At 43.1% G+C, this 21,375-nt stretch overlaps 1 protein-coding gene across 1 annotated transcript in view; it reads right to left on the bottom strand.

Moving 5' to 3' along the window:
* The window catches only part of piwil2 (piwi-like RNA-mediated gene silencing 2), a gene marked incomplete at both ends in the record, with an annotated part of 45,691 nt that overhangs the window by 20,910 nt on the left and 3,406 nt on the right, over positions 1-21,375 (bottom strand). Inside the window, 10 exons of the mRNA XM_080531555.1 lie at positions 4,008-4,124; positions 15,103-15,204; positions 15,417-15,605; positions 16,339-16,452; positions 18,347-18,455; positions 18,668-18,798; positions 19,534-19,618; positions 20,077-20,265; positions 20,750-20,863; positions 20,976-21,056. Of these exons, the coding sequence (XP_080387681.1) occupies positions 4,008-4,124; positions 15,103-15,204; positions 15,417-15,605; positions 16,339-16,452; positions 18,347-18,455; positions 18,668-18,798; positions 19,534-19,618; positions 20,077-20,265; positions 20,750-20,863; positions 20,976-21,056 (1,231 nt within the window). The remainder of the gene's footprint in view (positions 1-4,007; positions 4,125-15,102; positions 15,205-15,416; positions 15,606-16,338; positions 16,453-18,346; positions 18,456-18,667; positions 18,799-19,533; positions 19,619-20,076; positions 20,266-20,749; positions 20,864-20,975; positions 21,057-21,375) is intronic.

Consider the following 21,375-nt stretch of genomic DNA (forward strand, 5'->3'; position numbering starts at 1 on the left):
AAACGTCAATAAAACCATTTTCCCCCCCCATGATTTGGCGGCCCACTTGCAGTACTCTCGGCCCATAGGTGGGGAACCGCTGCCCTAGTGGCAGCACACCCTAGTGGCAGCATGCCCTAGTGGCAGCATGCCCTAGTGGCAGCACACCCTAGTACGCCCTAGTGGCAGCACGCCCTAGTGGCAGCACGCCCTAGTACGCCCTAGTGGCAGCACGCCCTAGTACGCCCTAGTGGCAGCACACCCTGGTCACCTGCTCCTCAGGCCCTGCCTCTGGTCAGGGGGAAGGAGGTCCCCACCCTGACCACAGCTGCTGAGTGAAGGGAACATTCTATGACACTAACTTAACTTCCCTTCTTCAGGCTGCAAACTGTAAATGTAAATTCTGTTGCATGAATATTCTTTGTTTTATGTGATTGAATAGTAAAATTCCGTTTGGATAATTATTTAGTCGATTGTCAAGAATAATCGATATCTATGGGCCAACTTGATCTCATTTCATTTTAGTCACATATGTATTGGCTCATTAACCCAGAGGAAACATAAATCACTGACTTCCATGTGTACATATAACATATAGCTTGTCCTACTAACATACATCTCATCACATACATATTATTTATTTTGTGTTGTTTCAGTATTAATAATGGAAAATTATGTTTATTTATTTATTTTGTGTTGTTTCAATGTTATGAATGAAATATTATTAGTACGGTTGATACTGACATTTATGAATTAATTAACTGGATTATATAATTTAAGTATAATTGTTCTCACTTGAAAGTGACGGATAGGGGTAGGACATGATAAGCTTAGGCTTCATCCTACTCCCTTTCCAACATTAATAGGTCTGTACTCTTCGTATTAGTTATTTGTTCTTTTATTATTTTAAATCATGTTAGAAATAAAAAGATTCATTCATTCATTCACATGATCGTCTTCCCAACAACCAAATAAGAAAATGACACCCCTGCACATGGCACATAAAGTTATAAGCGTGCCTGTTTGCATCTATGATTGATTTATTCTTCATTTATTTATTTTATTATCACTACATATCTTCCGCCGTAGACTGACCCATCTCTTAAGCCTACATATTGACTGTCCCTCCCAAAGACCTCTTCATCCCTACTACCCCCCTGTACAGTTTCTCTACTGAAATAAGTAGTAGTAGTTCTTCTAGCATTGTGACTGCCAATGGCCCCTGGTCCTAGCATAGATTTGTTTTTATTATGATGACTGATGTAAAGATGATTCACTTACTTACGACTACTTGTTGCAAGTCGCTTTGTATAAAGGCATCTGCTAAATGTCCAAAATGTAATGTAATGTCGGCTTGGTATTAACTTCCATTCATAACAACATTGCAACATTTCAATTCTTACAATGCTGCTTATATATCATGCATGATTTTGATTGAACCAAGCAAACAACACCGTCACCTCTCCAGTCTGTTAAGTCTGATTTTAGTATCAGAGATAATTGTCTCATCTTGTCTCAGGCTATGTCCACACCAATACGTTTTTTTGATAAACGTTTTTTGTATATAAAAATATCACCTTCCAGACGAGCACGTTTATAAAATATCTGCATCCAGATGCATACGTATGAACGCAATATAAACGCTGTCATTGAGCATTCCACACCAGTAGTCGGCGATATCATTTTAACCCCATAGCTCCGCTGGCCAATCAGACGCCAGGAAAAGCTAAAGCGGTTCTTCCGCGTTACATCCGCGAAATACAAAATTCCAATCGTAAACAACATGCCGCCTCGGGGAGCAAAGGAGTCATTCATTTGGACAGACAGTGAAGTAGAAGTATTGTTGAGTTTAACTATTGAGTACAAAGTACAAAAAACATATGCAACCATTGACTGGGAGTCTTGCCATTTTCGCAGTGTTTGAAACGTTTTGTTGGACAGCTCCTATGTTTGTAAATCCGTCAAGATGACATTTTATTTATTTTCTTACAATATTTTGTATGCACTGCAACATTACCCAGTGAAAAAACAAAATAAACATTCTTTATTGTACCTTTGAATTGTATGTCGTAATTATTATGTCGCAAATAATAAACAAAAATGTCTTCACTTACAGAAATAAGAGTGTGTAATAATCTACTGTGGCTCTCTACATTGTCTTTCTCTTATGCACCTCTCCTAGTAAGTAATGGCATAAGCCTAAAAAAAGAATAGCAATGAACAATTTACATAAACACAGAACAGGACTTCTGTATAATATCTTCACTTACAGAAAAGACTAATCTAATGTTCTCTTAAGTGTCTTTCTCCTATGCAACTGTCCTAGTAAGTGTCAAGGGGCCGGTTTCACAGACAAGGCTTAAGCCTAGTCCTGGACTAAATCACACTATTGATTATACATTTAATTGAATTGTTGCCCTTCTGGTTGTCCTCCGCGGTGTATTGAAGAACATATTGTAGATGTTCTCTATGTCCATTTGTTGCTGTCGGTGGTAGTAGAGGAGCAACAGTACATTTTGCTGTAAAAGCCCAATCAAGCTCAATAGGTTCTGCAGCACGAACGCAACAACCCTGTAAGGCGCCATTGTTGTTGTTGTTGTTGGCTGGGTTAGCGCATGCGGGTTACAGAAAACAGCTGCACTGCGCATCATCTACGCGCATGATGACGTGACGAATACAAAAAACTCGTCTATCTCGTCCAGACGTCAAAAAATATACAGCGTTTTTTAAGGATCTTCACTCTGGCAGGCGTTTTTAAACATCTTCGTTTTCAGAGGGCAAAAACTCGTTTGCGTCTGGACGAACCCCCCAAAACGAATAGAAAAATCCACATTTGTCAAAAAAAACGTATAGGTGTGGACAGGGCCTTAGTCAAACAATATGAAAATGTACACTGCTCCAAAAACTAAGGGAACACTTAATCATCACAGTATAACACCAAGTCAATTAAACTTCTGGGATCGATCTGTCTAGTTAGGAAACGTAAACGATTGTTAATCAACTTCACCTGCTTTGGTGCAAATGAAAGCGACAACAGGTGGACAGGAGAGGCAACAGCAAGACAACCCCCAGAAAGGAAATGGTTTTGCAGGTGGTGGCCATAGACCAATTCTCTCTCCTTATCCTTCCTGACAGATCTTTCTCTGGTTTTGCATTTTGCTAGTGACCTTGTCACTACTGGTAGCATGACGCGGTACCTGCAGCCCATTCAGGTTGCACAGGTAGTCCAGCTCCTCTAGGATGGCACATCCATACATGCCGTCGCAAGAAGGTTTGCTGTGTCTCTCAGCAGTCTCAAGAGCGTAGAGGAGATACCGGGAGATGGGCCATTACACAAGGAGAGCTGGACAGGGCTAACCCAGCAGCAGGACCGGTATCTGCTCCTTTATGTGAGGAAGAACAGGAGGAGCACTGCCAGAGCCCTACAAAATGACCTCCAGCTGGCTACTCATGTGCATGTTTCTGACCAAATAGAAACAGATTCCATGAGGGTGGCATGAGGACCAGACGTCCTCTAGTGGGACGTCCAGCACCATGCAGCTCGATTGGCATTTGCCAGAGAACACCAGAACTGGCAGGTTCGCCATTGGCGCCCCGTTCTCTTCACAGATGAAAGCAGGTTCACCCTGAGCACATGTGACAGACGTGAAAGCATCTGGAGACGCTGTGGCGAACGTTATGCTGCCCGCAACATCATCCAGCATGACCGGTTTGGCTTGTCAGTGACGATCTGGGGAGGCATATCCTTGAAGTATTCCCTTCATTTCTTTGAGCAGTGCATTTTCGTTCAGTTATCGTCTCGTCTTTTGTCACAGAAAAACGAATATTTTAATATTTACAGAACATCTTTGTCCTTTATCTTGTTTAATATCGTTTTTAATATCTCTCTGTTTTTATCTTGTTGTGTTTTTGATATCTCTTTGTTTTTACCTACTTGTCCTGCATTATAGTATAAATACAGTCTGATTGATTGATCTTACCATAGTCACCTTCGTGGACACCCAGCATAATACGAGTTTCATACTCACCAGAGGGACATTCACAGTCCACAGCTCTCCCCCAAGTTTACAGTTCATCTGCAGCAAGATCTTCTGGGCGATGCTCCTCAGCTTCTGAGGCTGGGAGATGGTCCGGATATTGATGGCCTACACCATTGGTCACCAACCTTTTTAAGCCCAAGATCCCTGACCTCGGCCTTGGTGAAGGCAAGATCTACCTATTGAAGCGTTGAGAGAAAAAGACAGCCAAGATAGTACTTCAAACTTAATGACGTTTATTTGCCTGTATTTTAATTAGATGCAATGCATTGGTCCAACATTAAAATTGATGCAACAAAAAAAAAAGACTGTATCAAGCATATCAGGCAGCTGTCTTGCTTTAAGAATTGTACATAACTGAAATTCAATTCAAAGTTTGATTATGTCATTTCATTACAACACAAACAAATAAAGGCATGGAATGATGGAATGGAGGAATGTATGATAAAATCATTTTGTTCATAGTAACATTAGCCAACGTTAACAAATTGACATTCTTGACATTTTGACACTTGACTGACTTAATTATTATTCTTACTTATTAACATTGACAAACATATTTACAATTAGCATTTTATAAAGTAGAACTGTAATGTGTACTTTCTCAGTCAGTGCTAAGTGCAGTCATCTTATGCAGCATCACTTTTCACATCAAAACAAAAGTAAAACTAATGTGTACTTTCTCATATTATTAACATTGACAAACATATTTACAATTATAGCATTTTATAAAGTAGAACTGTAATGTGTACTTTCTCAGTCAGTGCTAAGGGCAGTCATCTTATGCAGCATCACTTTTCACATCAAAACAAAAGTAAAACTAATGTGTACTTTCTCATATTATTAACATTGTAACCAGGGAGTAGCTAAAGGACTGTAGAATTTAGGAAGGGCTGGTTATCTAACTAACTCGGAGCTAAATCGGCAGTGTAGGAGGATACAGGCAGGGGGCGCCAGCAACCCTTTAGACTAGCAGTACTAGCATTAGCATTAGCATTAGAATTAGCATTAGCGAACAGACAACTAAACACACAGTAATGTAGCAAAGATGAACAAACACATTTATTTAGACAAATGATATATACATCCCCGTATATACTCCCTCCCAGCCGGCCACACCCACACTCAATCACTCACTCACACGCAGTCTTAGAGTCCCGGACTGAAAGGAGCGCGTTGAGGCCTGGTTGGAGCTCGCATGTGCTTCGAGGAAGGCAGCAGACAAAGGGGGGGGGTGACGTAGCAACTCGAAGGGAAAGGGGCTTCTTCGTAGTCCACGACGAGGTGTGAATGGCTCAGGTCCGGTGGTCCACGGTCGGTCGCAATCCACCTCGTGAAGGCGACGGCTCTGTCCAGCTTGGGTCTCGCTTGGTCCAACGTTAGCAGCCGGCGGCTGGCAAGGCTGGCTAACGGGAACACCGCTAAACTAGGCTAGCGCTGCTAACCCACTAAAACTCCGAACTCCCGCGTTGATGCGGGCAGCCAGTGATTCACCACCAACAGTCTATGCCAAAGGCAGGTCTCCTCCGACACTCAGAGTCTCCCGTTCTCCTTGTGGACTGTTGAGAGATGTTGAATTGCTGCTGTAAGGTTTGCCCTCTGTCACAGTGGTAAACTCAATAATCACTCTTCAGGTCTTCAGCTTCAGCACGGTGTGCGTTTTACTGACTCCGCCATCTTAGATCGACTTCTCGTTTTCTCTGCTTCTTCTCACTCTCGTTACTCTCATCACTCTGACGCACAGACCACTTCCGTCGCTATATATACCAACCGAACATACATCCGGTCACGTACGCCAACCATACATCCGGTCACGTACGCCACTCAAAACCACGCCCACTAAACTGGCGCTTACACAATACTAAACAAATCTAAGACAGAACTTCTACAATTACAATAACAATACATACACCTTCATGAGAAACGTACATGAACAGTATGGAAAATAATAAAGGAAATAACAGGGGCAAAATAGGGCTGATTTGGGGAAACTAACTGGCTCTAAATTGTGGGCCTTCATAACAAACATTGACAAACATATTTACAATTATATCATTTTATAAAGTAGAACTGTAATGTGTACTTGTGTCTCAGTCAGTGCTACTGACTTTTCACATCGAAACAGTCATGTTACTCACTCAAGTCAGTGTGATGGTTGTGACTGGATACTGTCTACAAGTGCTTTGTAGTTGGGCTCATAGCTACTGACTGCCAGTCTGAGACAGTCTGTGAGGTGTCTGTCAGTAAGGCGGCTCCTGTACTTTGATTTGATTATTTTCATCTGTGAAAATGACATTTCACAGAGATACGTGGATCCAAAGTAGGCACTCACTCTTAGTGCACATGCAGTGAGAAGAGGAAACTTCTCTCTGCTGACAAGTCCCCAAAAGTCACTGTCCCTTGACCATGTCATTTTGTAAATCAACCATCTCCATGTCAACTCCACTTGGCAAAGTAAATACTTGCTGGAATTTGGCTGCTACCTGCTCTACCTGGGCCCAGGACAAGTCCGGACGGATTGTAAATGGCAGCTAGTGCTGAGGCACAAACATGTACATTTTCAAGCCTGCAAACTGTGACACTTTAAAAAAATGTGAAAAAATACTTTCTTGTGCAATATGACAACCCTAGTTGACTATCTGTGCAGTATAGTACAGTGGATTGTGTACATAGCCTCTATTGATGTAAACCAGCTCTTTATCTTCTTGTGATTTTATGCATCTATGCTTTTTCAAAATGTGTTTCTTTTTCCTTTCTTAAACACCAGGGGAGCCTCCCCTCCTAAATTTCGTTGTTTGGTACCTGTACTGTAACAATGACAAATAAAGTCTATCTATCTATCTATCTATCTATCTATCTATCTATCTATCTATCTATCTATCTATCTATCTATCTATCTATCTATCTATCTATCTATCTATCTATATCAATGGGCACAAATGGGTTTGAGACAAATGCAGCAATATCTCCCATGACATCTAACTCACCAAAACACCGATTGAACTCTGTTGCCAGTTTGTCCAGGGGAGCACAGTACTGCTCAGGGTGAAAAGCATCATTGTCTTCCAAGGCCTGTGCCATTTTCTCCAGGTTGGGAAAGTGTGTCAGCCTCCCATTCTTTAGGTGTGTGGTCCAAACACCGAGCTTGGCCTTGAACCCATTTACTGCGCTTATCGTGTGGGGAAGGTGTCGGTCTTTTCCCTGCAGCTCGTAGTTGAGTGCGTTCAGTTTTGCGTTATGTCTGTCAGGAACCCCAGGTCCAGTAGCCACGCATCGTCTGACAGTTCCTTGTGCTCCTCGTTCCTTGTAAGTAAGTAAGTAAGTAAAGCTTTATTTATATAGCACCTTTCATACAAGAAATGCAGCTCAAAGTGCTTTACAACAGGAATAAGAACATAAAGTGAATTAAAAACATATATAAAAACATATACATGCATAGAATGAATATAAAAGCAGGGGAAAACAGTAAAAAGAAAAGGTAAAGATCTGACTTTCCACACCAATTTAAGTCCTTTGCCTATGAAAATATTTACTACCACTTGCCTTGTCGACAGGAACGTCTTGATCTCGGGCAGCAAGTCGACAAATCGCTGCAGCACTTTGCCGCGACTCAACCACCGCACATAAGCATGGAGAAGCAGGTCTCCGTAAGCAGCGTCGAGCTCGTCCAATAACGCTTTGAATAAGCGGTGCTGAAGCGCTTTCGCTCGAATCGAGTTGACTAGTTTCACCACCAGTGTCATTACATGGGAAAAGTCCAACACCTTACCAGCCAAGGCCTGCTGATGGATCACACAGTGATAATTGACGAAGGAGGGAAAATCAGGGTCACTACGACACAGTCCAATAAATCCATTGCGCGCACCGCGCATTGCTGGGGCCCCGTCAGTAGTAATCGCCACTAGTTTATGAATGGGTATGTCATTTTCACCGACATATTTTTTGAACTCATTGTAAATATCCACACCCCTCGTTTTCTCCTTTAAGTGCAAAAGAGTGAGGAAATCCTCCTTTGTTGTAGAATCCTGGAAAACCATTTTGACAAATGCAACAAGCTGAGCTGTGTCCATTACATCCACGGATTCATCGAACTGTAATGAGAAATATTCACAGTGTGCCAAATCCGTTAACACTTGTCTGTCCACGTCCTCTGACAGTGACTCGACCCTCCTTGTCACTGTTGCAGGGCCCAGAGGTACACCACGTAGTGCGGTTTTGATCTCTTCTTTGTTTTTGAAGTCACTGAAAACAGTCTCCGCGGTAATGGCTATTGCTTCCTTGACTAATTCTCCATCTGTAAAGGGCTTCTTGTGTTTAGCCAAAAGGTAACTTACCCGAAACGACGCTTCACTAGCAGCCTTATTTTGAGAAGCAGGTTTGGTGAAAAGGGATTGCTGGACCTTCAACCCTGATTTCAGCTCGTTTACTTTCCTTGCACGGATTGTGCTCTTTGGCGGGTAGCTGTCTTTGAATTTCTGGTGGTTGGTGTTGTGGTGCCGCTCCAGATTTCCTCTTTTAGCCAGTGCTTGTGTTTGGTTGCACAGCATACATACACACTTGTCGTTCACCAAGGTAAAAATAAATTATTCTTCCCATTCTGGATGGAAATGATATATTTTGGGTTTCTTCCGTGGAGCTTCCGCCATGCTAGCTATTTCACCAACTGTCGTCGATTTTTTTTGCGAGTCACGTAGCAGTACTATTCTCTTATCTGATTTGTCACTTTCATGCAGCATTTGCGACACAACAGTTGAACACATTCACATATCAAATCAAATCAAATCAAATGTTATTTGTATAGCGCATTTCTTACAAGATGCAACTCAATGCGCTTCACATAATGAACATTCTCAGTCAATCAATCAATCAATCAATCAATCAATACTGACAGAGCCGCAAGCAGGCAAAAGTAAAAGTAAAAACCTGTACACTATGTAGCCAGGAAAATTCCCTTGCAGCCCTCTATACATAGAGCGACTACTAGCCAGTTTGCCTACCAGCACCCAGCGGTGGGCCCCCACACCCCCCCCCCGGGGAGCCCCCGCCGCCCCACACACCCAGCCCCCCCGGGGAGCCCCCGCCGCCCCACACACCCAGCCCGCCCCACCACCAGCACACCCGGCCCAGCCAAGCAAGCACAGATCACAAAGGCCCCGCACAAGGACGGCTAAGCAGGTGCCCCGGCGGCGGAACAGACCAAGCACACGGGGCAGCCGGGGGCCCCCAAGGGGAGGCCCAAGGACCACCGGCGCAAAGCAAGCAAGCAAGGGCGAAAAACCTGTACACCATGTATCCAGGAAAAGTTCCATGCATATTATCGGCGTACACATATCTCCCTCATTACACATATCTCCCTCCCCACAGTGATCCGCAACGCCCCCACCCTGGACTCCTTCAAACTAGCCCTCAAAACTCATCTGTTCTCCAAGGCCTTTGGCCCCTAGTCATTGTTTCAGTTTTGCTTTTGTTTGTTTTCTGTTTTGTCTGTCCGATCATTCCCATGTAAAGCGTCCTTGGGCTTTTTGAAAGGCGCTATATAAATTAGGCAAGGCAAGGCAAGTTTATTTGTATAGCACATTTCATACAACAGGGGCAATTCAAAGTGCTTTACATGCATTATTTAAAAATACAAAAATAAAATTTACAATGAATAAAAGCAAATATAAGAAGTAAATAGATAAAACATTTAAAAAGACAATAGTTAATGGAAAAAAAGACATTGATAGAAGTGTTTGTGTTTAATCATAACTGGTGCAAAACATGAAGGTTTTTAGCTTAGATTTAAATATTTTAAGGGTTTGGGCCTGTTTGATTTCTTCAGGGAGTTTGTTCCAGGAGCATGCAGCAGCGTGACTGAAAGCTGCTGCACCGTGTTTTGTTTTTACTCTTGGAATTATTAGCTGATTTGCCTCAGCTGACCTTAGGGACCTTGCGGGAATATAGGGTGGGAGGAGATCTGATATGTATTTTGGTCCAAGACCATTTTGTGATTTGTATGTAATTAGGAGGATTTTGAATTCAATTCTCTGAGAGACTGGTAGCCAGTGCAGGGATCTCAGGATTGGTGTAATGTGTTCAAATGTCTTTGTTTTTGTTAGGACCCTAGCAGCGGTGTTTTGGATGAGTTGCAATTTACGAACAGCTCCTTTAGATAGGCCTGTTTCACTTGATGCTGAAAAGGCATTTGACAGGATAGAGTGGCCTTACTTGTTTAAAACCCTGGAGAAGTTTGGAATAGGGGAGATCTTTATAAAATGGGTGAGGCTTCTCTATCACTCACCAAGTGCTAGTGTGGTAGTAAATGGCATGCGTTCATCATCCTTTAAGTTAGGTAGGTCTACCCGCCAGGGAGACCCACTTTCACCCCTTCTGTTTGCTATTGCTATAGAACCTCTTGCAGAGGCAATAAGAAATCATTGTGACATATCTGGTACTCAGCTGGGAAAGCATGTACTCAAGATTAATCTATTTGCTGATGACATCCTGCTTTATGTCTCTAGTCCGGAAATATCAGTTCCTGCCATCCTGTCAGTATTTGATTCTTTCAGTCCTGAGTCAGGGTACAAGGTCAATTTAAATAACTCTGTAGCAATGCCACTAGGGGGAGCTACTGATCAACCTAGTATTCCAAATGTTCCTTTTCAGTGGTCCACTCAAGGATTTACTTATCTAGGCATTACAGTGTCTCCAAATCCACAGGATCTATTTAAAAACAATCTAAGTACAGTACTGAAAAAAGTAAAATTGGACATGCAGAGATGGCTACATCTCCCTATATCATGGATTGGTAGAGTTAATCTAATTAAAATGAATATCCTCCCACGCTTGCTGTACCCTATGCAAATGCTTCCACTATGGATAACAAAAAAGACAGTCAAGAACTTTGAAAGGGACCTCTCCAAGTTCATTTGGCAGGGGAAGAAACCCAGACTAAAGATGAAAACACTCCAGCTACCTGTAGAAAGAGGGGGCTTAGCACTCCCCAATATTTTCAATTACAATTTGGCCTGTCATGCTGGGATCATGTTGGAATGGTTAAAAGATTACCTTAATGGAGTGGGTAAACACATTGATGAATGGTGTTGTTCACCTGTAACTCTGTTAAGTTTTCTAACTGGTGACAGAAAACAAATACCATCAAGCATTAAGAATTCCATTAGCTATAGCACAGTAAGAGCGTGGGGAGAAATTACAAGCCATACTGGTACGAAGGGATGTTTCTCTTCCCTGACTCCAATAATTGGTAATAAGACCTTCCCTCCAGGTATTAATAGTAGTGTTTTCAATGAATGGTATAGGAAGGGAGTTAGGGTCATAGGTGATTTATTCACGGACGAGGTTCTCATGTCATTTACCCAGGTTCAGTCTCAGTTTGCTATACCTAATAAACATTTATTTGCTTATTTACAAGTACGCCATTTCATAGATACCAATATTAAACTGTCTCCAGGGGGGCCAGTAAGGAGCTCTTTAGATGAATGTCTTACCCGGTTCTCACAACCTAGAGGGTTTATTTCTTATTTCTATAACTTTTTAGACACTTGTAACAAACATAATATAGACCATGTAATAGCTACTTGGGAGAGGGACTTGGAATCTAAGTATGAAGGGGCAGACTGGACTACATGTATTACTTCTTGCAGTAGCACTTTTTGCTGTAATACATTTAAGGAGACTCAGTACAACATTTTGCATAGACAACATAGAACTCCATATATCCTTAATAAATTTGACCCGTCCAGATCACCACTTTGCTCCAAGTGTAAGGAGAAAAATGGCACTTATATCCACTGCTTCTGGCGATGTTCTACCATTTCAAAATTCTGGTCACTGGTCGCCAAAGAATTGAATAACATCTTTAAATGCAGCATTGAAATGAAACCAGGCCTCTTCCTACTGAGTCTCCCTGAACGAAATATGCCATTGAATCAGTCTAATGTTCTGCTTCTCCAGAAATTGCTAGTTCTGGCTAGGAGATGTATTCTATTCAACTGGATTATGGAAAAGCCCCCAACAATCACTCAATGGTATCGTGAGATCTTCAAAATCTTACAGATGGAAAGACTGAGTGCTAGAGTAAAGGGCAACGAACAGCTCTTTATTAGAATATGGAAACCCTTATTTGACCACCTGCCACGTGACGTTGCGAGTCTGTGTATAGATTAGTGTGTTGTGCTGACTGATGAGCTTGCGAAAGGTGCATATTGACCCCCATTTCTTTTTTTTCTTTTTTTTTCTTCTTTTTTTTAATTTTGTGTATATGTATGTATATATTCAGATTCAGATAACGTTTATTTCCATTATGCATACACATATAGGAATTTGCTTTGGCGTTACAGTAAGTGCATTAATATGCATATATAGTGTATATATGTGTACGCGTATGTATGTGTATGGGTATATATATATATAATGTGTAATTTATGTTTGTTTGTCTCTTGTGTGGGTATTGTGGAGGTTTGTTTTGTTGATTCAATGTAGTGTTCTATGTATAAAAAAAAATAAAAAAAAGATAGGCCTGTTAGTAGACCATTACAATAATCAAGTCTACTCGAAACAAATGCATGGATGAGTTTTTCAAGGTCTTTCTTGGACATGAAACCTCTCATTCTTGTTATGTTTTTCAGGTGATAGTAGGCTGATTTAGTTATTGAGTTTATGTGGCTGTTGAAGTTTAGATCGGAGTCTAGAATTACACCAAGATTTCTGACCTTTTTTTTTTTTATTAAAGTTATTATTATTATTATTATCTGAAAGGATATAACTGTGATGGGAGACCGTTTTCTCATCTGTCATTTATTATATTCTTATAATTATCGTAGAAAAGATACCGCTTCAGTCAAACTATACAACCATCTAACTAACTATCCAAATCCCACAGGACTACTTTAACACATCATACCAAACGGACGCCCGCGGGTGCGAGGTGAGACTATAATAAAACAACTCTGCCATTGTGAAGCCCATGCCCTCCTCCATCCCCCATTTTTCCCCAATCGTGTTTTTAACATAATAGCATTATTCCAATGTCAAATATCACACAGAAAAAAAACGGGAGGCATTTCCATGACTACCACAGCTTTTTTTGATCGCCGACTTCTCTTAGTCACGTCCTGAGGTGTGGTTAACGCCTGCTCCCAAAAGGCGCAAATGGACCGCTTGCACTCTCAGTCTAGCTTTGACCCTCATGATGATGAATTGAAGCTGACACTACAGTTATGAATGGCTTACCCATTTCAACCTCAACAGCAACACAGACAGGCTATCATTATTTGCATGATCAAAGCGATGACATAAAACCCAGTGCAGCATGTGAAGAACCGCCATGCGCCCTTCATCACACCGGTGTTTTCAAACGCTAATTACATTAGTTTCACTCCAGACGTCACATTTGACTGCAGGTTGTTGTTGTTTTTACAGTAGGCTATTTACCGTTACACCAACAATGTCCGTCAATGTTATATTCAATATGGAAGCTCTTTAAAATGATATTCTAATGATTCCTAAGTCCTGACCTGACACAGCCAGTTCATTATTTGCAACATCGTATTGACCGAATTCAATGCAGGGGTGCAAACTGGTGATGGCCCAAAAAGGTGACACTTTTGCCTGAAAACTAAGAAAATGATCAATGCGTGGCTAACCTTAGAGGTTCACGGGGGGGGGGGGGGGGGGGGGGTAGTGCTAGCACTAATAGTGCTAAATGGATATCGCTAGCACTAACGGTGGTCTAACAATGAGGCGCGTGTAAGTAGCGGCAGCCCTGACCTTAACACCTGCATAATTACTTCGAAAACAGTTTACTGTGACTGTTGTTCTCCACGCTGTCAGGAATTGTACCTAGCTGCCTGAAGCTAAAAGTTATTTCAACAGTAGTGGAGTTCAGCAGACAGGAACATTAGTTAGCTCACGCATCATGAGACTTGGATGACACTTAGGGCCCTATTATGCACTTCATAAGTCTTAAGCAATAAGACGAGGCGGTAGATCTAAACTTAAGACGTGGAGGCGTGGTCAAGGCCACTTTGCTATTATGCGTGCGGTAGTGGGCGCCTAAGACCCGGCGCTAAGCCCAGAAATTAGTCATGGGTGTGTTTTGGGCGTCTTCTCAATCAACCCAATCAGCGTGCCAGGTGCCATTCCCTTTAAGAACCGGCTGCGTTAAGTCATAAGCGCTATGCTATTATGCAGTTCATAGGCGCTAGACTTCATGCACGTTTTGAAACACGAGCGCGCCTCCGCGGTTTGCGCATGCGCGCCGACCCACTAGCGCCTAATAACTTTTCAAACCACTTCTTAGCGCTAGGCGCAAAGTCAGATCGCATAATAGCATAATAGGGCCCATAGACCCCCCCCACCCAAATTTTTTTTTGTTGCAGATTGACACAATTCACATGGATGATTCCACTGATACACTAAGGAATGGCAGGCTCCAGACATAAACCTGGGTACGTTGGTTAGTAAGGAGGGCCGGGCTTCTAGTGTCAAAATGTGCTCTTTGGCGTTAACATTTTTATTTTCTATTTCTTACATATGTAAGAAGAAGAATGTGAGTATTGTCTAATTATAGTTTTTTCAAATACAGATCAAAACGTGTATGTTCTTGCTGGATTTAAAACCAAAGTAGTGCCTACACAGATGGATGGAAGCCTGTTCACCTAGGTTATGTTCTAGTTCTCCTTGAAGCAAGCCCACATTACATCCATGTAGTGGTTCTGTTATCGCACTCCATGTTGTCTATCTACATTACCACGACGACAGCATGTGTAACAGGGCAGCAGAGCACTTGTCAATTGAAACAGCGGGAAACAAAACCGAAGTGGTTATATATTGCTCGCAAAAAAAACAACAACATCTGAAATGATATTCCAGGATAATTCTCATGGAACCCGGGGAACTTCGAAATCAATTGAGACCCAACTGAGAAACTGTCAGATTCAGGTCTTACATTTCATTTCTGAGCGTCAAATTCGAGTACTTTAAGCGCTTTGAACATTGAAGGGGTTTGGGTCTGTGGTGAGCCCTGCTTTGAACATTGAAGGGGTTTGGGTCTGTGGTGATCCCAGTGGTCAGAGGCGTGACGGACCTGCGAGGGGACGGGGTTCTGGACGCAGCACATCTTCTTGATGGCGCTGTAGAGGTCGTCTCTGTTGCCTGTCATGATGCACACCACCATCTGCACGTTGGGCTGAAACGCGCCACGATAAAAGAGAGAGAGAGAGAGGGAAAGTTCATGAATACAGTCACTATGGTAACCTGAACCACCCCACTCACTGGCTTTTGTTCTGTACGATAAACTCAATCAAATCAATAAACTCATTACTTCACAACACTTGTCTCAAGTCGGCAGGCACTACCGTCCGTGTGAGACAGACAGACGCCTGTCGGCCCCCCCCCTACCTCGCTGGTGAGCTGGGAGTGGATGCTCTTGAGGTAGGTCTCTGTGCGGTCGTCCCTCAGCTCCACCCGGATGGGTCGGTCCAGACGCAGACCCATGGGCCCCGCCACCTTCCCGAAGGTGGCCACCAGCTCCTCCGTCTGGTCGGCGCAGCGGCAGGGGTTGAAGATGGCCCAGCAGTGCATGGGGATCTTGAGAGACAAACGGACCAGGACAGTGAGCGGATGAAAACCGAACGCTCTACACTTTTTCTATCTTATTTGAAACAAATAATACATTGAACAAGACAAGAAAGTGGCCTGGGGAGTAGCACCACGGTTCTACAGTGCACACATACGCCCATGTCGGCCTGGGTTCGAATCAGACCCATGCCCTGCTGACATACCCTTCTTCTCCTTACTCTCCTGTCTGTCTTCACTATCTCTGTCCAATGAAATGACAAATATGAGTGGGACTGGAAAAAAAAATACCTGTAAACGGTGGCAATAAAAAAGTGCAGGTGAGACAGGAGGACGTACTTGTATATAAACATCTCACCTGATGGCTGTTCTACATTTGACAACCAAGATAACCCGAGAGGTAGACATAGCTCCAGGCAATCAGTGAAGCCTGAAGAAACCAACCACTCACACACGGTAATGGAAATTTGCCCTCGACAGCATGAAATGAGGAGAGAGAGCGATACAGACACAATTAATCAGGCTGAGTGAGTTGCCGCTCAGAAAGCCAAAAAAACAAAAAAACATTGTGTGGCAGGGAGGCCCTCAGGCTGTTTTCAATTTCTCTTGTTTTGTCGATTAAAAGTTTGAGGGGTCCACGTATCGCGACGGCACGGAGCATCTTTAATCAACTCTGATAAAGATCGCGGAGCATGCACAAGTCAGTCCCTTGGCAGGATAGCGCTGTGGTCGACCCTAGACTCACACAGCTGATGGAAGCGTCCCTGACAATCTCCCTGGACCAGTTGACGTCAGCGCCCGTGACGAAGGATGCAGACTGCAGACAGATGGTCTCCAAGGGCAGAGATCTTCCTGTAGTCTGACGCAAAAAAGAGAAGTGTTAAAATCGGTCAAAGAGAAGGTTCAGGGTCTGTGTTAGTGATAGAAATTGTCCATGTCAGTGTCCATCATTGTAGTTGCATTTCCTCAGCCGGTGCTTACTTAGTTAGAACAAAACATTTCTAGTTTATAGTGCAAGTCGTGCTTCGGTAGCAAGTCGCAGCCCAATGCTGACAACAGCTAAAGGACCTCACATGCCCACGCTTTTTACATTTACATTTCTTACATTTTTGGCATTTAGCAGACGGCTTATTCCAAAGCGACTTACAATCAATACATTTGACTAAGCAAGTGAATCATCAATCCACCAGTCGTAGCAGGAAGAGTAATCCAGCTCAGGCCCGGGGCCATTGATAGAAGGAAAACCTTCTTCTATCACCTTCTTCTAAACCTCGGTTTTTTTTATAGACACTGGAGAAACAGTACAACGGGGTCAATAGAAGTTTTTAGGGGACACAGTAGAGGGGAAAAGCGGGTGTCTTCAGGAGACGCAGTGCTGGGGGGCAGTAGGTGTCTCAGGAGGAGCAGTTAATGTGTAACCTGAAGAGATGGGTCTTCAGTCTACGACGGAAGATGGGTAGTGACTCTGCAGTTCTGACAGCCGTGGGAAGCTCATTCCACCAGCGGGGAGCCAGTGTATGTGTGCAGTTTTTCCAAGTTTGCTAGAAAGCTAGACCTCCCATCTTTGCAAATAGGATACATTTTGAACACCAAAGGAATCAACTTACATTTGTATTTCTACCAGTCGGTTACGTACGTCTGTTCTGTGAGCTTAATGACTGACTGGCCGGGGAAATGTTCATGCACCCTTGCGACCAACAATGTTTACATGATAATAAAGAGGAAGAAGAGAGTTATATTCGTGATATACCACTCTCATATCGATGTTGACTCATATCGATAGCGTATCGAATGATCGACATTGGTGCTCGTCGCGAGTTTGTGTGCATTAAATGTTTCAAGTGGGAAATCAGTCCCAGGTGCTCGTAAAACCAGGTTGTGGATTTGTGCATATGTGCATGAAGGATTAGGAGTCAGGGGCTATGCATAAACGCTCTTTCGCCTTCACCGTAGAGTCCTCTGTAACTCGTTAGGTGTTTGTGTTTCAGCAGCTGTCCTGATCCATTAGGAGATGTCAGAAAGTCCTCTGGAGTCCTGCCTTCCCTCTCTTCCCAGCTCTTACCCTTCTCGCTGTACACTGCTTTTAGTTGATTAAGGAGGACAGCCCTCTAACAAGCCACTTTAGGGGAGGAGTTTTCCCCTCCTCTCGTCTACATCAGTTCCTTCACTTTTCTAAGGATCCTTCTTCATTTAGGCCTAGACAGAGTTCCTACAAGTCAAATGTAAGACCTTTTTAGAGACCTCTTTAAATAGAATTTTAGACCTATTCGCAACACCATATGATCGCTTTTTGTCATCCTCGAGGTGATAAAATTAGGGATTTCACTGCCATACAGACAAAAAAGGAAGCGAATTGGATTTTTTTCTGGTTCCAGCTTGATTAATTTCTGCATAAATAGATGTGGTCGGACTGATTTCCTTGCAGGATCTCATTTTTAAGACTTAGTAGCTCATTTTTAGACCGAATAACTGAATAACTAACTTTGTTGGATTTTAGACTTTAAGGCTTTTTAAGACCAGCGCGGGAACCCTGAATAAGGCATTAGGTTGTGGAGTACAGCTTTTTGTGCTTGGTGAACAGACAGTTACAGGTAACGACAGAGAAACAGTAGAGTGACAGAAGAGAGAGAATGACAGAAGGGCCAGAGAGTAAGGAGGTTGTGTGTGTGTGTGTGTGTGTGTGTGTGTGTGTGTGTGTGTGTGTGTGTGTGTGTGTGTGTGTGTGTGTGTGTGTGTGTGTGTGGAGGTCTCACCACCAGGATGTCCTGGCTGACGTCCAGCCCCCAGCGAGCCAGCTCTGTCTGGGCTTCCTGGTTAGTGTTGATGTGCTTCAGGAGCTGCTTCAGTGAATGGGTGTGCTCCCTTTTTTCTTACTTTTCTTTTTCTTTTCTTTTTCAGTTTTTTACCCCTCTGTTGAGGGGCCATGCTTTGTTTCTTTACCCTTTGTTTTACCATTTAAGATGGAGATATGATGTTCTGTCCATGTCTATGCTGAAACCCAATAAAAACTCAAGTGATAAAAAAAAAGAAAAAAGAACAGGGCTTCATGAATTGTGGAGGTCAAGGGTTACCACCCCAGGCGGAGCCTGAGCGGCTGACACGACGACTTTACCTTCATGGCCCGGAAGTCCTTTCTCATCCTGTCAGGGATCCCCATCATGAAGGACAGTTCGGGCAGGAGGAGGATCTCGCCGGTTATGACTTGCTGTCATATAGGTTGCTGACACATAGGTTCCCGTAACATTATCTAGCACCAGGGGTGTAGTCTAGTTTTTTCCTAGTGGGTATACTGTGATTTTTCCCTCCCAGCCTCATATCGTTCATTTCGGAACGCCATATAAATAAATCTGCGCTCTGTCTAACGTTATATATCTAACATTACATGTTATAAGGCTGATCTGTGCATGATAGTGCTGCATTTTGACATATTTCAGGTCGCATTTCTCCCCCCCCGTTGATGATATATGACGCTATAGTCAGTCCCAGTGGTCCAAAAGTCAAGTGAGTCATAACACAGACGGGGTGAATTTGATGAATGAAAGTGTGAAAGTTCTGTCACAAAACGCTGTTACGTATCCTCACACATTTTAAAGTGGGTATACGGAAATCCTTGGCCTTTCCTATAGTGGGTATACGGCGTAGTCCTGCGTATCACGAAGACTACACCACTGTCTAGGAGGTAAATGTGCTAATACAATAGAGGTATGAAAAGCCCACACATGCTGAAATGACGTTCAATACTCAGCACAGCCAGTAGGTGGCATTGATTTTTAAGAATTTAGACGAGTCCTGTATAAAGTCTAGATGTTGTGATCCAAATCCTAGTTTGAGATGAATATTGCACACCATGAGTATGTAGCACAATAACAACAGCTGCATTGAGGTACAGAAATCGAGTGCCCTTCTTTGCATTTCATGTGAACTAGGACGATAGTTTGACCTTTTCTCCGGGCTTGGACCTTTCCTTTGGGCGGTGGACCAGCATGGGTTGGTCTCCCTCTTTTACAGTGATGCCATAGTTTTTGCTGTTGAGATAAGAAGCAAAGCAGGTTAGAATATACACTAGACTATTTATTTTTATTGCTGCATTTAATTGTAGTATTGTTCATTTTGACTGTATTGCTGTAGTTTAATTGTATTGTTGTTCATGTTTACTTTATTGTGTATTAGAATTGTATTGTCGTATTTTCATTTTACTGTTAAGCCCCTTGTATTGCACGAAAGGCTCTATATAAATAAAGCTTGATTGATGGACATTAAAAATATATAAAAAATAATTTAAAAAGAAAAACACTTTATTCAAACGTGACATGGCACTCGTCCTTCCAAAGCTGATCTCTGAACCATCAGACCTACCTGTATAGACCACAAAGCTGATCTGGGAACAGTCAGACCTACCTGTATAGACCACAAAGCTGATCTCTGAACCATCAGACCTACCTGTAGTAGTCCACAAAGCTGATCTGGGAACAGTCAGACCTACCTGTAGTAGTCCACAGAGCTGATCTGGGAACCGTCGGCCATAGTGAAGGTGTCTTTGGGGGACTTGCTCCACACGATGTCGTCGATGCGGTAGGTGCGGTTGTTGTAGCGGGTGATGACGATGCTGCCTATCAACTCCTTGGTGCACTCGTCCTGGAAGCTCTCTCTGCTCTGCTGGAAGATCACGTTCCTTCAAAGCAGAAGGGCCCATGAGTCCCCCTGTCACCGCTCACTGTCTTACCGCATCCACCTGTCAGTCTATCTACAAGCTACAAGCCCCGTAGGTGGGCTTAAAGTGGTTGAAGCCAAGGACTTTGTATCCTTGAGTTGTATCCTATTCTATCCTATCCTTGTGTCTAAATCTGTGCCACTGCACAGATTGAAAATGATGCCTGTGTTTAAACATATACATATGAAGTGAGTATATATGAGTATCAGTGAATGTGCCAAGACTGTGTGGTCTGTATGCCCAGGGACAAGACATAATGTGTGTTTAAATGTGGATGAACATTCTAAGCACTGTGAGTAAAAATGCATCACTTCCATGAAAAGTTGTATCATGTACAATTCGCTGCAGCACATTGTGTCTTGGCATGCGCTCTGGTCGTACGGTAAGCCCAATGTGACCACTCCTTCGGGGAGGGAGGCCGTGACAGACGCAGGGTGCTGCTCACATGACATCCAGGACCGAGTCGTTCCTCAGCACTTTGTGGGACACGTCCACTGCGAGATACAGGCCTCCGTCCGTGCGCTTTATGGCGGTGGAGTAGCCTGGCCACACCTGCAGCCTGTGGGGACAGAGGGTCAGCTGCAAGTTAGCATGGGAAAAAAACACCAAAGAAAGAAAAAAAGAGTTTAAACTGCGTTTCTTTGAAGTCCAAACTCATTCCTAGTACTTACCGGTGTTTCCCCAGTATGACCGCGCTGGTCGGATCGTAGTGATTCCGCCCCACCAGCTTCAGGCCCAGGATCCTCATGACCCTTGACCCCACACACACACACACACACACACACACACACACACACACGGGACAGACATAATTCAATCAAGCTCAATTGAACGTTCGGTACAGACATCCCTTTTTTTTATGGTTACACATAGAAATAATTAATAATAATAATTTGTATAATTAGTTACTTTGGCGAGGAGCTGTCCGAAAATGGATCGTTTCTAAATCTAAGTCTGGCTTTGTGTAAAACAGTTTTTTTTTTTTTTGTAGAAGCTATTGAGCGAGCATAATCATTCTATTTCGAGAACAAACAGGGCTCCCACAGAGAGGACAACAGGAGGGGTTGTCTA

This window comes from Nansenia antarctica, assembly GCF_963989245.1.
Source record: "Nansenia antarctica genome assembly, chromosome: 5".
Lineage (NCBI taxonomy): Eukaryota > Metazoa > Chordata > Actinopteri > Argentiniformes > Microstomatidae > Nansenia > Nansenia antarctica.